At 39.0% G+C, this 21,803-nt stretch overlaps 1 protein-coding gene across 5 annotated transcripts in view; it reads left to right on the plus strand.

Moving 5' to 3' along the window:
* Window positions 1-21,430, plus strand: part of zbtb20 (zinc finger and BTB domain containing 20) — a 107,669-nt gene extending 86,239 nt beyond the window's left edge. For all 5 annotated transcript variants that reach the window (XM_053230525.1, XM_053230524.1, XM_034300800.2 and 2 more), the window contains one exon: window positions 1,503-21,430. In XM_053230525.1, coding sequence (XP_053086500.1) covers window positions 1,503-2,068 — 566 coding nt within the window. In that variant the 3' untranslated portion in view covers window positions 2,069-21,430. The remainder of the gene's footprint in view (window positions 1-1,502) is intronic.
* The last annotated feature ends 373 nt before the right edge of the window (window positions 21,431-21,803 follow it).

The raw sequence follows: 21,803 nt of genomic DNA on the forward strand, positions 1-21,803 counted from the left end.
TCCTTCTCTGTTTAGTCGCCACTTTTTTTTTTCTCATTTTCAGCTCACTGTGAGCTTCGCCGTGTAGGAGTTTTGTGTAATGTAACGTGAAGGCGCTTGGTCATTCACAGCTGATTTACAGCGTTTATCATATGAGTACGAAGAAAGTCAGAACACACAGCTTTACTAAATGCTTTGAGACAATTTCGAATCTACAGAAGAGAAATGATCTGCTTTGAAACTCCACTAAACGTGAATCATTTGAATCCCTGAGTACAGGTTCGCTCCTGGACCGCGCTTAGAGATCATGTTTGAATTTAACCGTGTACAAACTCACTTAACAGTGTGTTCTGTGTACATAGTGAGTAGTGTTAGTAGTGCACATGTGTTAGGATTTTAATGCCGGTTTGTAAATGAAGCATTAGGACGTTGGGGTAGATTTCGGTTTCAGTGTGAGGACGTGTCCTGTTCAGCTCGCCAGCGTCTCGAGTTTTTCTGTGTTACTGCACTAAAGTGAAAGCGACTCTCCCCCGTGTCCAGCTCTGGAATGTTATTTTGGTCTTATATAACACTCTGTCAGACTTTGACCTCGGGCTCGTCAGCGTGAACTGCATCAGAGCTGCAGCGTGGTGCGAACACACACACACACACACACACACAGAGAGAGAGAGAGAGAGAGAGAGAGAGAGAGAGAGGAAGAGAGAGGGAGGGGTTTATGTGAGATTAAAGTAACAGTTAAAAAGCCTGTGATTCAGAGGAAGCTAATCATTAGCATGATGTGGAAATGCAACACATGCTGTCTAACACCAAAACACAACGCTTTCAAGGTTTTCAGTTAGAACGTCAGTCAGAACTTTTTAAACCTGAAAATTGGATTTAATTAATTGAATAATTAGGAATGCATTATTCAAATCAATCGAATGAAAACCCCGACTCGAGTGCGAGAGACTGACGGTGATGTTTACGGACAAACCGTCCTCCGTGTTTGTTTGCTTCACTCACCCTCGACTTGCGACCTGATCGGTCAGCGCTTGATGTCACTTTGGGAAGCTTCGCTGTCTAGATGCGTAAATCTCGATTTCTGTAAAGCTATGTATTGTTTTTTTTTAAAAAAAAAAGTTGAATTGAAAATCTCTAATAACAAAAAAACATCACAGCAGAAGGTAAAGTATCACTCGTGCATGCAGTTCCTTAGTACATGTTAATTTGGCCACGAATAACGTAAGAAAGTAAAGTTCCTTAACCCTAACCCTAACCCTAATCTTTTACACCTCAGTACGGATCTTCGCTAAATCAAGTTTCAAAAGATGTTTACTGTCATGTTCTAGGAGCAGCGACGTCACTTCCTGTGCTCATGAATATTCATTTGTAACATGGACAAAAGGGGAATGAAGTCCAAAAGCTACAAACGTGGACGTCTTGCAGACGTCGTCATGAAACAGTTAGAAATGTCAGAAGAAGCTGACGGTGGAATGAGATATAAAAATGCAGATTTTATTTTTTGTGTTTCTCTCCCCGTGCAGGTGAGAAGCCGCACCAGTGCAGCATCTGCTGGCGCTCGTTCTCCCTGAAGGATTACCTGATCAAGCACATGGTGACCCACACGGGCGTGCGCGCCTACCAGTGCAGCATCTGCAACAAGCGCTTCACGCAGAAGAGCTCGCTCAACGTGCACATGCGCCTGCACCGCGGCGAGAAGTCCTACGAGTGCTACATCTGCAAGAAGAAGTTCTCCCACAAGACCCTGCTGGAGAGGCACATGGCGCTGCACAGCACCGCACCCGGGGTCACCGGGGTCGTCACCGGGGTCACCGGGGTCGTCACCGGGGTCTCCGGCGCCAACCCGACAGGCCCCGCCTCCATCCCGGTGCAGATGGCCGTCCCCGAACCCGGCCCCGGAGTCGTGGCTCTGGCCATGCCGGTGGGAGGAGGCGGAGCTGGGGGAGGAGTCAGTGGAACCGGAGTGGGCGTGGCCTCGGAGGCGAGCTGCCAGGAAGCGACGACCTACATGTGCTCCGTGTGCCCGGTCAAGTTCGACCAAATCGAGCACTTCAACGACCACATGCGCAAGCACGTCTCCGACGGATAAGTACAGAAAAAAAAATATATCGACAAAAAGTTTAAAAAAAAACTTTTTAAACAACAACAAAAAAAAAGAATGAAAAGAAAAATAATGGCACTAGATTTTTTTTTTTTGTTTGTTTGTTTGTTTGTTTTCCCTAAAATTGGGGGCATGAAGAGTAATGAGTATAGACACTGGCACATTGAGTTGAGTTTTCCCAGAAAACAAAAAGGTTTTTTTTTTGTCGTTTTTTGTCGTTATTCTTAAAGAATTAAAAACCATAGATGGTGGCCTTAAGGCTGTGTAGTTGGCGAATGATCCACTGGCTGGATCCAAACTACTGGCCTCTAAATGTATGATTTCCTTACTGATTTATGTGTTGAACACTACCGAAAGGCCTGCGAAAGATACACACACACCACACACACACACACACACACACACTCACACACACACACACACACACGCGCACGCGTATGTACACACAGACTACTTATACACTTACATACCGTAGAGTGAGTCGTATCGTATGTGTGCGTACGTGGCCGTGTGTGTGTGTGTGTGTGTGTGTGTGTGTGTGCAAAACCGTGAAATTTTTAACCGTTTTCCCATTTAGACCGTACTGGATGCCGCCGGCGTCCTGATTACTGTGGTAAACCTTTAAAAAAAAAAAACAACAGTATCTGGCTCGGATTGGTTGGAAAAGCGAAGACGGTCACACGTTTGCCTTTTTTACGTCAGATCAGAACAGATCAGAATTCGACACTGGGTTTTATTTATTAAACGATGTGCTATGGAAGTCGATTCGAGTCATCGTGAGGAAAAGATCGTTAAACACCCTTTATGATGGTTTTTTTTTTTATCGTATCCGTATCGTTTCTCTCCCCCTCTCCCCCTCTCCCTCCCCAACCTCTTTTCCACTTCCCCACGACTCCCTTCAGACGGCTCGAGTCGGGTTTACAGAACGAGGGTTTGGGTTTTAGTTCGTTTGTCAGTATTTGAGCTTTGAGAATCCATTTTGCGAACACTGCCACTGAAAAGACTGTTATTTGACCTCTTCCTAAACAAGAAAAAAAAAAAACAAGAAAACGGATAAAAAAGAAAGAAGCCCAGGAACAACAGAGGGTTCTTTTTTTTTTTTTTTTTAAATTCAAAATTTTGACTTTCTCATCGCTCCATGTTTGAAAAATAAATAAAAAACAACTCCGGTATGCAAATGCGAACGCAAACGCAAGCAGGCCGGGTGTTAGCGGCTGCTCCACACACTCCCGCGTTCAGACTGTTACACCCCGACGCGGCGTGCTGAAGCTTTTCTCACTATTCTCACTACTCCACCAGCTGCTGATGCCGAGCCAGTTAGCGACCCGGACACAAATAACCCAAAGTCCCAAAAAAGAAGAAAATTAAAAAAAGGAAAAGGAGTTTCAAAGGAAAAAAAAGGAAAAGACGAAGCTGCTTCCTGTTAGCGACGTCCGCCGTGACTCAGCTGTTTGGCCGGGTGGGGCGAATGAAGTGCACTACTCCTGATCCCTAAGCCCCATCTAGTGGCTCAAACGGCCCGGCGTGAGATTTCTTTTTTTTTTTTTTCTTTTTGGCCAACAGGAAGCACAAACAGTGTGAGAAGGAAAAAGAGAGAGAGAGAGAGAGAGAGAGAGAGAGGACTAGCCGAATAAACCCACCCCATTCACTATCTAGTGCACTTACTCTATTGGGAGCCATTTTATAAAACATTTTTGACTCATGAAATCCCACAATGCACTGCAGCATAATAGTGTACCCATAATGCATCATGCTTTGTAGGGAACTTAAAAATAATAATGATAATGATAAACCCGATCCTTTTTCTCTTTTCGTTCGTTTGTTCGTTTGTTTATTTGTTTCTAGGATCCGTTCCTGACTGAAGTGCACTACTTCTGATCCCTAAGCACTATCTAGTGGCTCAAACGGACCTCGGCTCACAAGACAGAAAGAGAGAGAGAGGCAGATCGAAAGAAAGAAAGAAAGAAAGAAAGAGAGAAAGAAAGAGAGAGAGAGACAGGCGTGTTCGAAACCACACCTTATCTCCTACCTAGTGCCCTATTTTAAGATTTTCTTCAAAAAGTAAAGAAAAAAAAAACAGAGCCCAGATTATCAACACAATAAAATTCATTCCTGATTGAAGTGCACTACTTTTGAGCCCTAAACCCTATGTAGTGTCCCACTGAAAAAAAAAAAAAAGTAGGAAGAGTAAGAAAGACACACACACACAGAGAGAGAGAGAGAGAGAGAGAGAGAGAGAGAGAGGTGTCCGGAACCACACCCTATCTCCTGTCTCATCTCCTGTCTCGTGCGCTATTTTAAGAGTCATGGAAAATTTTGTACTCGTAAATTCCCACAATGCACCACTCTGGGTTGGTAAAAAAAAAATAATAATAAAATCCATTCCATGCGCTGCTCTTGATCCCTAAACCCTATCTAGTGGCCCTAAAGAGTGTGTGAGAAAGAGCGAGAGAGAGAGAGAGAGAGAGAGGTGTGTCAGAAACCACACCCTGTCTATTTTAAGAGTCATGGAAAATGTTGTACTCGTAAATAGTGTCAGACTTAGCTGGTACTGATTACCCATAATGCACCACACTGTCAAAACAAAGCCCAGATTATCAAAACATCAGAATGAAGTACACTACTCTTGATCCCTAACCCCTATCTAGTGGGCCAAAAGAGAGCAGGGAAGACATCGAGAGAGAGAGAGAGAGAGAAAGAGACGTTTCCTAAACCACACCACACTATCTCCTGTCCTGTGCACTATTTTTAGGAGTCGTGAATTCCCACAATGCACTGCAGTAGGTTAGTGTCAAACCTAGCTGGTGTCGAGTACCCATAATGCACCCTGATATTTGTAAAGACTGGAAAAATCTAGTGGGCCAAAAAAAGCGAAGGGGGAAAAAACAGACACGGCGAGAGAAAGGGACGTGTCCAAAATCTCACCCTGTTCACTACATAGTGCACTATTTTTCCTTTGCATTTCCCACAATGCATTGCAGCAGGTTGTCAGTTTGAGTCACTAGATCAGCTCCCCTGTAGGACATGAAATTTTTATTGTGTGTTTAAACACAGCCCAGTGTTTGTGTGTATATGTGTGTGTGTGTGTGTGTGTGTGTGTGTGGGTGTGTGACGTTGAGACGGAGGCCGTCATTTCAGCGTCGCTCATCGGCTTCAGTCCGCCGCTCGCTCTCTTCACGTCCACACGCCACGTTTTTTTTCCGTCGTGACAAAAAAAAAAAAGCAATGGTAATAATAAATTTCATTTTCCAAAAAGAAAAAAATAATAAAGAATAATAATAATATGTTCGCTTTTTCAAAAACAAAACATCAACAACAACAAAGTGTTACTTTGCACACTTTTAAATGCCTGTGCTTCGTATGAAATTGTTTAAACTGATTTTTTTTCCTGCTTGGTCGGTTTTAAAGGAAATTTTTCTTTCTTTTTTTTTTTTTTTTTTTGAGAAAAAGGACTGCATCGTTTTTTTCTCACGTCTACGTTTTGCACTGCAGAAACCGATAAGTGCACTACTGTTACCACAGATGTTCTAGTTTTTAGAGAGAAAAAAAAACGTTTTTTATCTAAATGAGTTGAGAGTTTTGTGTTCGAGTTGCTTTGTTTCTTTCTCTTTTCGTTTCTTTTCTTTCTTTTTTTACGAGATGATGATGATGATGATGATGATTTAAGTGTTTCCGCTTTTGTTATTAGCGCTCACTAGTATACACTTGTGCCGTGTTTGTTTTGGTGGTTGTGTGTTTTGGTTTTTTTTCTTCCTATTTAAATCCGAACCATGTTGTGTTTAAGAGAGTGTGTAAATGTGTGTGTGTGTGTATTTGGTTTTGTTTTAAAATTTCTCTGCATCGCCCTCCAGCAGTCTCATACGCTGACACACACACACACACACACAGTGACGCGTTCATACCAAACAACATCTGAAAAACAAAACGAGTGTGTGTGTGTGAGAACATTATTTGTGTTGTAGAGATCGGTTTCTATAAAAAGGCGGTTGTGTTGGTGGTTGTGCAGCTTTTTATTGTGTTTATTGTGTAGAGATTTTGTGTGTGTGTGTGTGTGTGTGTGTGTGAGAGAGACGCCTGAACTGCGGGGCTTCCTTTGCAATGTGCAGTGCAGGTACTGCATTTCTGTGTGTGTGTGTGTGTGTGTGTGTGTGTGTGTTGTATCCGCCGGCACAGTTTCACAACTTCACAAGAACAATCACAGCAAATGAAATAAATAACACACACCCCCAGAGCGTGGCGCAGCGTCAGGCCTTGGTCCACTTCGACACACACACACACACACACACACACACACAAACACACACGCAGGAGATAATGCGCTTTTTTTCTCAAACAGGAAGCTGCGTCCGGCCGTGAGAGGCGCTCAGGCATGTGCCGATGTTTTATTCCAATATCATCGTCATACAGTATTAAGGGTTTGAATGCACAGCTGTGAGCATGTGTGTGTGTGTGTGTGTGTGTGTGTGTGTGTGTAGGTGGGTGTACACTTCAGGAAGGTCGGACTGATGTCATTTCCTGTTGCACTGAGATTACATCAGACCAGAGCTCAGTGTGCTTTAATTAGACACGTACACCATGGAGGTGGTGGAGACAGCGTCCTCCGCCTTCACGAGTTCATTCCGCTCGTTAGCTCCGCCCCCTTTTCAGAACATCAGTGATAAAGAAATAAACAGATGTGCTAACATCTGTGCGATGTAAGATTTTTGAACTGGCGATATAGGAGACTCACTGAAGGGGAAAGGACATAGGATGTGAAATTCATATCAGATCGCGTTTCCGTTCACTTCGCTCCGATTTTACATCAGCTTCGCAAATCCTCAGCTCCGTGAGCCAATAAAGATTAAGGAGGCGGGGCTATCGTGTCTGGTCGGTAAAAAAAAAATGGACGAGCTGTCGATTATGTAATATCGCCATGCTGAAATTTTTGCGATAAAATGACGTTTTTTTCTCGTCTGCTAGGATTTTCTCGCTAGCGATGTCGGCGCGTCCCATCCTGAAGCTGCTAAAATAAATTCTGATTTTTGCGACAAGAAATAACCGATTTTTTTGTTGCTTCAGTTCTCTCTCAAACAGTTCTGCCTTGACGCACAAAACAGCAATCACTTTTACACTGGACTTAGAATTTATTTTACCTGAAAAGAGAAAAGCCTAGAGATCACGGCTGTGATCGAGTTTAAAGATTAAGAACGAGCAAACCTGCAATCATGTCACATAAACTACAGACAATCAGTTGCTTCCCGAACAAAGATTAAGCTAACTTTCAGCCAAATATGAAGCTTAAACTAAACATTAAACTAAAACAAAGCAAAGCATTAAGCCGAGATTAAGCTCAAATGAAGTAAAGCTTTAGAAAAAATTAAACAAAGATTAAGCTAAAATTAAGCAAAAGGCAAGATTTTTAAAAATATTAAACAAATATTAAGCACAAATTAAGCTAAAATTTTATCCCAAATTTTATTTTCTAGATTTATTTACTCACGCTAATTTTATGCCGATATTTAAATTCAATTTTACATTTCCTAAACACATGAATATATATTTTTTGCCTTTAAATATGTAAATGTTGAAAATACCAATAGTTTGTTTATTCATTTAAGCAGTAAATTATATCGTGTCAGCACAAACGGAAACACAACAAACCTCGCATTATAATAAGTTTGCAACGCAGCTAATGGTCTTACGTAAAAAAAAAAACGTAATGTTGGGAACAGAATCCATTACGATGCACAAATCCGACCTTCACCTGAGCTGAACTTCACACGTTTAAACACGTCACATCACAGCGTGCACGGTGACGTCATGGACGTCGTAGAGCTGATCATCGGCACATGCCTGGGTCATTTCAAACCTCTCGCCTCGTCTCACCTCGCCTCGCCTCGCCTGAGTCTCTCTCTGAGTCTCTCTCTGAGTCTCAGCGCTGAAATCTTCTGCCGTTTAGGTCGAGGTTAAGAGCGCTGGAGAGACGGGGCTAGGTGTTTAGTTTTGTTTTGGGAATGCGGCTATTTCCTGCCTGCGTCCGTGTTTGAGTAACTTTTTACACCTCTATCTCTCCGTGAGTGAATCGGAAGCCGAGCGAATCAGAATCGCGATTCGCTCCGAGCTTCGTGATTCACTTTGTGATTCACTTCAAACCCGAGTCTTACGAGCGCGTACTCGTTTATCGCTTCAGCAAGGATTATTAGACGAGCTACACGCCGTCTAAGATTTAAAAAATAAATAAATAAATAAAACACAAACACCTTGATGATGAATGCATTTTGTCGGCCATCTTGTCTGTGCCCTTAATACCAGCCTTAATGACGTTTAACACAACCAAAATGCACTACGGAGCGCAAAGGTGCTTTCGCAATACAGCGGTGCAAAACACCTGTTATTCACACAAACACACACAAACACACACTCTCTCACACTCTCTTACGCACACACACACACACACACACACACACACTTTCAGATCTTCGTGCTTTTCTCAGTACACTTCTATATAATCACGCCGTTCAGTTTTTATCTATAATCACCGTCTCATGTTATCGCCGTGTTACGATTCAGCGTGACTCTTTACATTCATGTATTTAAAAAAAAGAACTAAAAAAAAAAAAAAAGAAAAATATATATCTTTTCGCCTGGTGTATGTTGTTTTCGGATTCTACACACATCTACACAAGTCAGAAACTGAAACAAAATGTCCTCCTTAGTCCAAATGTAGTGTGACGTTTGCTTCGGTCTACAACTACAAGGCTAATGTAGCTAACACGTAACGGAAGCTTATAGCTACCGGATTAGCATCTAAATCATCACACACTCCCCTCAAAACTCATCATTTTATCCTAAACGGAATATGCAGATCAAATGCGAAGAAGTATATTATCATCAGAATCACTTCTGACGCACGGCTCCGCCTTTACATTTTAGGCCACGCCCCTAAACCAGATGTTTTGCATCAGCACGCCTGCCTGAGACCGTAAAACCGTAAAGTCCCGAGGAGGCGAAACCGGAGGATATACGCTTCCATTATCTGTTAGCGACGTCACGGCGAAACAAACGTCACACACTATATTTGTCGTAAAGCGGACGTTTTTGTGTTGGTTTTTTTTTTTCTTCTTCTTTGACACACTTTTTATCACAAAAGATTTTCAGCATGTAATACAGTTTTCTTTCGGTATCATGTGTTCATTATTCACATTTATTCACATAGATTTGTTGTTTGAGTTCGTTTCTGTAGGACGCTGCACGCGTGTTAGTAATCACACCCACACACACACACACACACCCACGCACACACACATACACACACACACACACACAGCGCTTCGCTTTTCATTCTCTTCAGTGTACAGATACAGGATCTTTCAGTTTCAGTTGATTTTCGAGGATTTTATCATTTATTTATTTTTCATTCTGCGAATAGAGTACACTTGTGTGTGTGTGTGTGTGTGTGTGTGTGTGTGTGTGTCAGGTTTTGATCTTTACATTTTTACATTTTTTCTAGCTGGTAGTTTGTTTTCTTTTGGGCACAGAAACGGTATGTAACTTCACACCACCTTTATCTGCTGGTATAAAATAATATCTCTAATTTCTTTCTTCCTTTTCTTCTTTTTTCTTCTGACATGTAAACAAGCTGGTATGTTTCATTCTTTCATACACAAAATCCGAAAATCCGACAACGTTATTCAGAACCACCGACGAGATGTGCAAGTGTTTCAACAGTTTAACTCAACACACCAAATGAGTTTAACCCCTTCAGACCTGCTTAATAAACATTCACAGTCCGTATTATTGGTGTAAACATGTGTATATATATATATATATAATTCACCTTTTCATGAATTAAAAAATCACAGCTTCTTAGTTTTATTATTTCTTTTCTCGCTTTTCTCATCAGCGCCACCATCCATCCCCGTTTCCTACCTAGACCTAGCGCAAAAAAAAGCTGGACTCTGATTGGTTACCCGGTCTACAACCCCCTCCCCCTCCCCCCCATACACAAACAACCAATCAGGGTCTGAAGGGGTTAAAAGAGGCTACAACACTCATCAACACCCAGAACCGTTAAAAAAAAAACACACACGATGCTGTACATACAATAAAATAAGCAACGTTTTTTTTTTTGGTTCGAAAAAAAAAATGTTTAATAACAAAGTGCCTCTTTGTATAGCTCCAAGCATGAAAATCTAAAACTCACTGTCACCCATAACACCATGTGCTATAATAATAATAATAATAATAATAATAATAATAACTGTACAGTATTCAATCACTAGCAAACTTAATCACTGCCTAAAACAAATCCCAAGTGAAGTTTAAAGTATTGACTACCAGCAATAATTAAATACAGATCAAATTAAAAAAAAAACATTTTTAACAGAATAATAATTCCCCGTGTTTTGCCTTGTATGATGTAAGCACCGTGAGTAAGGGTGTGGTGTCCTTTAACCCTGAAATCACCAAAATAACGCCGCTTTTGTATTAAATATTTTTGTCCAAAGTGCCCCGGTCTACTGTTTATAATATCACACACACACAGAAAAAAATATATATATTTATTTGACGAGCCTTTTTTTCGTATGTCACATGACCTTTTTCTGCTTTACAACGTCAGCACTTACAGTTTAAACTTTAGTTCGGCTCTGTAGAGGAAGTGTGTTGTGTTGTGTGTGTATGTGTGTTGTGTGGAATATTGTGAGTAGAGAAGTGCTGATATAATAATTGCGATGTTTTAACATGTGGAATATTCCTGTTGTGGACACTTTCAGTGTGTTACGGTTTGATGTTTTGACGGTATGATAATCTAGACGGGAAATATCACGGTTTCACGGTATCGCTGCGTTGAAATTAGAGGAAACGTTTATCGCGGAATCATCGCACGTCCTTGTGTGTATATAAAGCACCAAACAGAAACAAAAAGATCAAATCCCCGAATTGGTTCAAGATGGTTTTTTTTACGTAAAATCTCGTACACTGTCAGTATTTATCACGTTGACGTTCTAAGCTGAACGACAGATCGGCTCTGAGGAAAGACGGCGCGTTTTTCTGAGACGAAAGATTAATCACATAAAAAGCGAAAAATACGTACGTAGAATGTTTTACATAACATTTTCTCCCTGATTTTTAGTCTTGATCGATTCCCGCCCACCAGCCAGCTCTCGATAGCTACCAGCCGGAGAGGTGAAGGCTAACACGTGCTTCCTGGGAGATACATGAAGTCAGCCATCTTTACAAACTGCTGCACCACAGGGCAACGTAACAGCGTAACTCAGAAAGTGCTGTCAGCCCTCTTCCACATACATGAGCTCACAGATGCGCGCGATTGGCTAGCGTCGCTGTGATTGACAGCAGATGGCTGTGGCATTGTCGGAACTTGAACAGGGAAAAAAAACCAAACAAACAAGTATAAGCTAACAGACAGAAATGCATTTAAAACGCAATGACAGTGACGCAAATGTCTGAACGTACACGTGAAACCGTGACATCGTAACACGCCTACTTGGAAGATACGGTTATGGAGATTCACGTCTCCATGTCAAGGAAAGCAGTTAGAGAGTAAATTCTTGAATTAATTGTCACGATGTTACCAAACGTACCGTAGACACGTGAGCGTAAAGAGACGGATTTTAGTTACGTGAACGTCGTGGCAGTATCGAGGCGTCATCACGTCACACTTTGTGTTTTTTACTCACAGCCGATTTATTCGCATCCATTCATCCACTTTCACTTCAGATACACTTCAGCAACTGCAGTCCTGTAAATGTTACGAATCCAAAGAGGAAACACACACACACACGCACACGCACGCACACGCACACGTGTACACACACTCACACACACGTGTGTACACACATACACGATATTTATAACCACAAATCTTTATTCTACACTTTATACAGTATACAGAGAGATTGATGGACTTACAGAAGAACAGATATTTATGAAAATACAGATACAGATGCAGATTATTCTTCGTTTATCAGAGCGGATAATAGTGCAGTAGGAGCTTGCATATGAAATTAACACACACACACACACACACACACACACACACACCCTAATCCACTCGCTGATACGCACACAACACACTCCTGCATGCTGATGCGAGCGTTTTTCAGTTTAATAAGAGGATTTGGATTGTTCTGGAACAGGCACGTGGAAGTCGAGGAAGGGGAAAACACATCCCTGTGTAAAATGTAAAAAAAAAGTATAAATAAAAATCATTCTCTTTGGATTGATGCGCAAAACTGTAATGAGGATGAAGATTGACTTTATATTTATTTATGATATTTTTACACTACTGTTTTACTCTACCTTTAGTAGGAGGCTGGTCACGTGACTGATCCTAATTCTTTCAGGAATTATTTCCAGAGCAATTTCAGGAAACGTAATGAGGCGGAAATCATTTTTTTTTTCCAAACTAATAAATGTAATTTTTGAAAACTAAATGTTTAATCAGACCTGGTTTGGGCTCACAATCCCCCTGAACATTTTTATTAATTCATTTTCGCATTTTATTTTTTAGACCAGGGAGTTTCAGATTTTCTAGTGAGCTCTTTAACTGCTTCTAAAAAAATGCAATAAATAAATAAATAATAATTCCACAGATCCTCTCAGTATAGATTTAGTTTATAAACATAATCCAATTATTTAAATATTATTAAAAATAATAATAATTGGCTATTTTTTATTTAGAACAGTAGATCTTTTTTTTTTTTTTTTTTTTTTACATTTTTTGAAAATTTTCTTCTACTTTTTTCTACTTTTTTTAACCACACCATCCCCCTGAATACTTTAATGTCATTTCTTTTTTATTTTATATTTTTAAAATGCTTGATTTATGTATTTTTATTTTTATTTTAATTCCCCACACTGCATGTCCCGGTAATCTGTTAGACCAGGGGGTTTCAAATCTTTTGCATCTAGTGAGCGCTTTATCTGTAATAATAATAATAATAATCATTCCACAGACCCTTTTAGTACAGAATTAGTTTATGAACATAATCCAACTAATAAAATATTCTTAGAAATATTTATATTATAAATAATAATTATATTTTGGCTACATTTCTAAACTTTTCCCACTCAGACTTGTTTCTGTGATCAGCTCGTTGTTGACGTTCTATTTATAGTCCTTTAAGAACTACAGTATTTTTATTATTATTATTATTATTATCGTCAGTCACACTAAATCACGTGCGCGTCTTCTAAATCTGACAATGCAGCAACAACGCTACTGAGAGATCCGAATTACACACGTACAGTTGTAATTCTTAAACAAACGTGACAGCGTGCTTTGAAACATCAACGTCCTGAGAAACGTGTCGCGACCTCGAATATTTCCACGTGCCTGTTTCCTTTCACGCAAATCAAACCCAAGTCTCAGTGTTGAACTGTTAAAGATCAGCATGAGGAAGAAGTTCGCCTTCATGAGGAAGATTGTACCCGAGTGGCAGCGTGTGTGTACGCGTGTGTGTGTGTGTGTGTGTGTGAAGCTGACAGATGGCTGTCCGTGAGCTCGTGTGTGTGTGTGTGTGTGTGTGTGTGTGCGGAGGTGAAGCTTTTCTCTCCCGCCCCTCAGCCTCTCAGACACGATCCTCCTCCCACAATCCCACTTCCTTTAGCGTTTTTACCTGATGCTTTTTCATTTATTAACGAACAATACGATTCCCGTTTAACCGCACACCATCTGCTAACCACCACTCTGTCATTAGCAGAAAAATAAATAAATAAAAAAGCAAATCTCGGAATGCTCTGGGTCGGTGCAGGATAAAAACTCCAATAAGTTCTCTTCCTTAAGTTTTTTTTTCCCTTAATTATTTTTGTGTAATTTGACATTCTTTAAATCTCGTAATAACACTCAGCTCGTACAATACAGCGGTCTGATTCTCCTGACGGTTATTACTAAGCTTCAGGGGTGGAGCAATATGACGAGAATATCGTATCATGATACGTAAAGATATCACGATATAAAGGTTTGCTGACAAACTACCAGCAAAATTCGATTTCAAAACAGCGACAAAATAAACACTGAAATGAAGCAAATGAAAATTCAGTAAAACTATTAACATCAAATCAGCTACTTCTAATCCGGCGATAAGTGTTATGAACGATATTCCCAAAAAATAAATAAATAAATAAAGTGTACCGTGATGTAATTTATCATCATATCGCTCAGCCCTACTAGGCACGTGCCGATAATCAGTTTGTTTATATAAAAATGAGTCAGTAAATAAATTACAATTCAATAAACACAGCGATATCTAGTTCGCTAAATTTTTTCGAACGTGTTCATTCTTTAAGGAAGCGGAAAATCTAAAGAATAAAAGGATTACAATCGGTTTGTCGTTTTTATAGAACGTGAGGAAAATCGCAATCACAGTGACGACGTTGACCTTTGAAAGAAAAGGGGCGGAGCTTGTTCCCAAGCTAGAAGTTTGAAACGAAAAAAAAAAAATATATATATATATATATATATATATATATATATAAATCCAAACCTACTACTATTACGAATCATAATTGATCTGATTATTAGAAACAAATGTTACGTACTGCAGCTTTAATTTAATCGTTCGGATTTACTGACGTAATGATATCGTAAAGCACAAGCCTAGTTCACGCTAAAAAGGATAAATATTATAAATAATCGGTTACCGTGTACCTCACGTATGCTGTGAAAGTTTAATGTTCCGCACATGACTGAAGTATTAGAATAATTATTATTCCAGCAGTTTCAGGACGTCAGTCATCAGTATTGTGGCCGAGTCGTTGTATCAGCGTTCCTTTTTTTCATAATAACTCGGCCTTGAGAAAATAAAAGGAGCGTTAACGGGAGAAAAAAAAAACCACGTTCTAAATATCAATCATAGCTCACATTCCCCCGTCTAAATCACAAACATTCCTCACTTCTCTCTCTTCTATTCATCCCCCAAAAAAGTTTGGCCTGTTTTTTTTTTTTTTCCCTTCTTTTTTTTTTTTTTTTTTACTTTTGGACTTTAACATTTTTAATCATCACAAAAAAATAATAAATAAAATCAATCAAGCACTGAAGAAAGCATTCCACCAATCCTGGAAAAAAATTTTTTTTTGCTGCATTCAAATGAACAAATGTTTATTTTTTTGAGAGTTGAATGCGATCGCTCCGTCACGCCCTCTGCTCGCATTCTGCCCGGCGCTGAATAACTTCACTTTTATCAGCCGAGTAAAAGATTTAAAAAACAATCGATGATCATATTGGAGAAATCAGCTCTGAATGCTGGCACTCACATGAATATTTTCAAAAGAATAACTTTTTTTTCCTCCTCTGTCTGATTTTATGGAATAAGCAGAAACGTAAGGTGAGATGAGGTACGAAGGGAACGAGGCCGTGTGCCGATAATCGCTGCAGAGACAGAAATTTCACCGTATGGTTTCTGATCGTGAGGTTTAGATCAGCGTCGTGTGTTACAGTTAAACTCCGCCCTCCACACTGAAGTGTTTCCTTTTCAGCGACGTCACTCCCAAAAAAATTTTTTTATTTAATTCATTTAATTTTTACTCAAATTAAAAGAAAGACTTTTAATGATTTAAATCAGTTTAACAGAAGAAAACATTTCAGCGATCTCGAGTATGAGATAACAATCAGGTTTCACTTTCAGCTCCTAAAAAACAAAACTTCGTATCTTAACGTCATTGTTTACGAGAAGTCCAGCTTAGAGGCTTAGTGGAGACGTTGTTGCAAACATTGAACTCAAAATCCCAGAATGCATTGCAGCTACACGGCTAGTTAGCGATCTGTAAGATGAAGAGTGCGACGACGTCGATGGCGGTGACGTCGACGTTGAGCGTGAAATCTTTAGAAGCTCATCAGACGAGGACGTGCGAGAGCTGGACAGACTGAAGCACTAAAGCGCCGCCGCAGCGCTCTCTGTAGAGACAGATGAAGCGAGGGATAAATCCCGCTGCACGGCATTGTGGGTAACGTAGGAAACCCATTCACCCATGTGATGAAAGAAAGAAGTCCAAACTAAAACAAATTGTTAGAAATTCTCATTCTAGTGTGTAAAGATTATCACGCATGTGTGTTCAGGGTGGAGCTTAACTTTTAAAAAAAAGAGAACTTTACGGCGTCTAGTCTTTTTGGTAAAACGGTGATGAAAAGTGCGAGAAAACGTTCTGACGCGTGAGAGCCGAGTGTCGGCACGCGTCCAGGCCGAGCTTTTAATGTAGCAGATTTTTCTAAGCGTGCGGTAAAACGCAGCGTTGATCCGTGATGATCGATCGCCTTCAGACGTTCTGAGCCTCTCACTCGTCCAAACCGATCCACGTGCACTGTGCGACGTTTACCACGTTCTTCTCTTGGCTTTTTTTTATTTTTTTTAAATGTGCGCTGTATCAACGCTGGGCGCGCTAACGCTAATCTCAGCTGCCTAAAGCTTCCAAGCTGATCGAGCTTCGTGTTTATCCTTAATTATTTTTTATTTAATAACCGGAACACCTGAACAGTGTAAGAGGCGTACTTATTATTATTATTATTATTATTATTCCTGTAAACACCAAAGAGCATCAGCGTGTCCGCGCAGACGTCTTCACGTGATTTGTCGTGACTTTTTTTTTTTCGGCCGAACTTTAAACACAAAACGCTGGAATCTTCGCCTACTTACCGAGACCAAAAAAAAAAAACACCTGACTATTTATTAATTTTTTAAAAATATTTTAAAAAATCAGACGAAAGTAAAAAAAAAAAAATTCCAACTCAACATCTGTGCAGTGATTTAGGGAGGAAAAAAAAAACAAAAAACATTTCCGAACTCATTAGTGCACGTTCAGTCAGTCAGCCAACTGTGTTTTCTCCAAAAAATAAAAAAAAAACTAAAATAAATAATAAAATAAAATGCACTGGATTAGTGGAATTAATTAGTCACGCTCGTGTGTTTTCTGAATATTTTTGTAAAAGCTGTTTTTTTTTTTTTTTGATAAATTAAAAAAGGACCAAGCTGTTTATTAGTTTGCACATTATTATTATTATTATTATTATTATTATTGAATTTTTTAAAAAATATTCTCACAAACACGCTCGCACGAATCTTCCCAAGAATTCAAAAACACGTACGTATTTTAAACTCTAGTGCCTGTTCGACGCATGTTTTCGTATTTTCCAGCATCTGCGTGAGTTCGCTCAGTCTTACACACACACACACACACACACACACACACACACACACACACACACACACACACACATGGCGACACGGACGCAAAAACAAACAAACAAAAAAACAACAACAACAACAACAACAAAAAACCCTGATATCCGTGCGTGTCGTCACTCAACCTAAAGGACCAAACGTTCCCTGTTTCTGTTTTTCTTTCTGTTTGGGTTTGTTTTTATTCCTGTGACGTAAAATCATGAATATTATTCAGTAGTGTAAATACGTGGGTGGAAAAACGTTGATATCAGAGTAGAATGTAAAGCCCGTGGTCATTAGATAAAGGCAATATTATGGTGAAGCATGAGCTCATTTAGAGTTAATTTAGCGTACATGGGTTAGCTATTTGTCCACATATATTTATATACATATATATAGACATACATATATATATATATTTATATCCATTTTACCCTGTTAGCATCATCGCTTCCCTGTTTTATCGTCATGTACATTAGAGTGCTGTAAATCTGGAGTCCATATTCAAACTTTTTTGTTGTTTTTAAGCTGTTTATAGTCATATCTACACATCCTTATAGGCAAATACGACATATAAAGAAGCACTTATACATAATTTATTTTCACTTCTTTTTTTTTTTTCTTCTTCTTCTTCCATTCTGGCCTCATGCTAAAGGTTTATTCTATAAGAGTCTACTGGCAGAAGTGGAGCTGTCGTAGTAACGGTAGGAAAGATTTGACTTTTTAAACAAAAAAAAAAAAAAGAAAAGAAATAACTAAGCAACCCTAAATTATATGCTGCAGTTAGATAAAAAGATACAAATTTCTTTCTCTTTTTTATCTTTATTATTGTTGAAGTGTGTTTGTGCTTTGTGACGACTGCTGTTCCGAGGTGTAAGGTGGGTCTTGTTTGTTTTTTTCGTGTGTTTTTTTTTTTTTTTTTTTTTAAATGCGTGTGTGTGTGTATACACGGCCGTTTTTTTAATACTTTTGACTTGTCAAACACTGGACTAAAGTGAGACACAAACAAGCAGCACAGGACACGGCATTACTGCGTCCGTCACGTCACGAAATATCGTAGAAAAACAAAAAAAAACTTCCTGTATTAAATTCGTAACAAGGTGAGATTTGTGACTAAGGCATGTGCCGATAATCAGCATCGCAATATATCACGATATCGATATCGTGGACACTTTGAATTTTTACTGAGCGTGCCTTCCGTATTTTTAACAAAATTTTTAAAAAAATAAATTAAAGCAAATTTAATCCCAGAATTACATTTTTTTAATTTCTTAATTAAATACTTTTTATTAAAATGAAACCGATTAATTTTATTTATTTAAATTTACATTTTTTCAATCAAATTTAAATTCAATTTTTTTTTTCTCCCCATGATAATATATCGTGATATGAGACCTCGTTATCAGCACATGCCCACTTGTAACACACACATATACATACATATATACATTTAAAAAAAAAGGGAAACCACTTAACTTGCGAATTTTCCAAAACCACTAAGTCTAAAAGTCGTCTCACGCTCTTTATCGCAAAACGCTCTTCTTCACCAACAACATCAAAAAAAAAAAAAAAAAAACCCCGACTGCCACTTTTCCAAAACGAGAAAAGAGATTTGCACTAAAATAATTGTCGGTCTTCTTGGATAAACAGCAATATACGTATATAACAGAACAATTTGAGTAATTATTATAGCAACGTCGGTGTAACGAACAGTAAACGCTGCCTGTGCACTCGCACCATGCTGTGTGTTTGAGAGAGGTATCTGAGAAAGAGGGTCTTTTTTAAAATATTTAAAAAAAAACATTTAAAAAAAAGAAAAAGGTACAGGCGTGTGTGACGTGACGTCCTCGAGGCTCGCGCTTGCTCACGCCGACTTCGGATTCGTACGCAAGGAAGCGAAAAGGCAAGGGGAACGAGGCGCATTAAAACATTAGTACTTCCTGTTTCCTCGCGTGATCGTTTTGGGGGGAAAAGAGAAAAAAAAACAAGCGGAGATGGTGGAAACGGAGATCTAGAGATTCGTCCCGGAAACACGGCGCCAAAAAATAAGAACGGTTTTATCGAGAAAATTAAAAATACACAAATATTTCCAGCCGTTACTCTCTGTCCTTGGATCTGTATGCTAAACTATAAAAAGGCGTAGTGCAAGTGTGTGTAGATGGACTTTTCCTTCCGTTCGTCGTCGTGGTCGTTGCTGGTGTCTGTCGCCGCTGCCGTCGTCGCTCTTTTCACACAACTCCCACAACTGCAGGCGCCGTGTTTCCGGGACGCCGCTCGCAAAAAAAAAAAAAAAAACAAAAAAAAAAAAAAAAAAGAGAAAAAAAAATTTAATCTGAGTGTAATTAGTGTAAAAGCCTGTTTATAGGAAACGCGTTTCCTTTTTTCTGTGTGCGACAATAAAAGAGTCCCACGCACAGGCCAGGAAAATTATCCATAAAGGAAAAAAAAACATTCACATCGTCTTTCCTTTATGGCTAATTTTTAATCTACGCTCATTAATAATCGATAGCAATCATAAATAGTGATGAATTTTTTTGGATTTTGTCAGAACTAGTGGCTTTAATGTAATAAGCGCTTCGTGGTGTTTATTGAAAGGTGTCGCAAAAAAATAAAAAGGTGTCACGTCTCAAAATCGTCGCGTGTTAGAGGAAGCATAAGTATGTGCCTTCAATGTGATCTTTCTTGGTGAGCTTGTTATTCTCGAGAAGCTGAAGCCAGCCGATTGTGTTTGCACTAAAAAACCAAAACCGCTTTTTCGTGATGTAGGTGATTTAAAGCGAGCTTTGTCGCGTCACTTTAACCGTGTGCATGAGGGTAAATTTAGGGCTAGAGCTCTCATAACGCTGATCTGTAAACTAGTGCAGCTTACGGAAATCCCCGGATTTTAAAAAAAAAATAAAATAAATAATAATAAACTAAAAATATCTCTGCTTCGTTCTGTGTCGCATTCGGTTCAGACCCATCTCATACTCACAGTCTATAAACATCCGCAGTTAGGCATGTGCCGATGATCAGCGCCATCACACAGCATCGCTATCCTTATCCTCATCCGTATCCGTATCCGTATCCGTATCCTTACACCGGATTGCAATCACACTTCTAACACGAGAACAGCATCATTATTAAAGTTCACGCATGATGTAAAAAAAAAAAAATACAACCTTTTTTTTAAAAAATCACACACACAGGATGTCGGCACACGCCTAACACACATACAGCATAAAGAAAGAATTTTGTTTTATTTTTTTTAAACACGCATGAACTCACGAGGTCGCCTCGAGACTATTGGTCATAACATTGTTTTTGTGTTCTTTTGTAAATTATTCTTCGTATTATTATTATTATTATTATTAAAATGATTACTGACATTGTTAGTGGGATATAAAAGGCCTCCATGCTTTGAGTCTTATAAATGCACCTTATCATGGCCCGGCCGAGTCGAGTCGAGTCGTCTAATGCGTCTGATTTAGCACCTTACTACGCAGCATGATTTCACTTTACACCAGTCTCGCTCACGACAACAACAACAACAACAACAACAACAACAACAACAACAAAATAAACCTGATTATATTTTTACGGAAAAAAAAAAAAAAAACATTCAAAGGGATGTGCCAAAGTTTGGAGGCGATCTCCCTTGTTTTGTTTTTTCTTTGTTTTTTTTTTGTTTTGTTTTTTTTTGTTTTTTTAAAGCATACTATTCCTTTCATTCTCTTCTCCTTCAGTTATCGCAGCGCTACGTTCATGTAACCTTTCCTATAAACGTGTTTAAGGAAAACGTAAAATGAAAAAAAAAAAAAGACGATTTATTTCAGCAGTCAGTATCATTACCTGCCATTTTACAGTAAGCCCTGTATTTCACGTATAATTACCAGTGATGTGTATTTGTTATTATACAGAAAAATAGCTGTAAAAGCTTCATTATGTTACATAATATTGTGACTTTTTTTTTTTTCGAAAAAAACTGTGAAGACTTATCTTGCATATACTTTATACAGAAGTATTAAGCCTTAATACAAAAGACTAAAAAAAGGAGTGGAAGAATAACTGATTGTCGCAAAAGTAAGGATGATTTTTTTGTAAATGTTACCAGCACTTTTTTGTAATTTTCACTCTCTTGAGGTATTGTACAAGTTCACGCTGTTTGTGAAGTTTGAATATGAAGGAATAAAAACTAGTACTTTCCTGTACTTCACACATGGGGATCCTACGTGTTGTTCTTCTTCTTCTTCTTCTTTCTTTTTTTTTTTTTAACCCACAGACACGTTCATCTCACAATTACGCTTTATTTATCTGTTCACAGTTTGTGACATCACCATTACACACCATCAGAGCTTATTATCGGTTATTACGCTAGGCTGCTTTTACTCACGCTAGACGCTTTTTTTCTTTCCTTACAGCACACGTTTTACACGTAACCCCACGAGGACTGTTTGTGCTGCCGGCTGGATTTTTTTCCGATCCCGCTTTCGGAAAAACGTCAAGTCACATCACGTTTTTTTTTTTTTTTTTTTTTGGAGGGTAAGCAAGAAAAACAAACATGGAGGACAAATCGTTTGTGTAAATCT

This window comes from Pangasianodon hypophthalmus, chromosome 27 (assembly GCF_027358585.1).
Source record: "Pangasianodon hypophthalmus isolate fPanHyp1 chromosome 27, fPanHyp1.pri, whole genome shotgun sequence".
Taxonomy (NCBI): Eukaryota; Metazoa; Chordata; class Actinopteri; order Siluriformes; family Pangasiidae; genus Pangasianodon; species Pangasianodon hypophthalmus.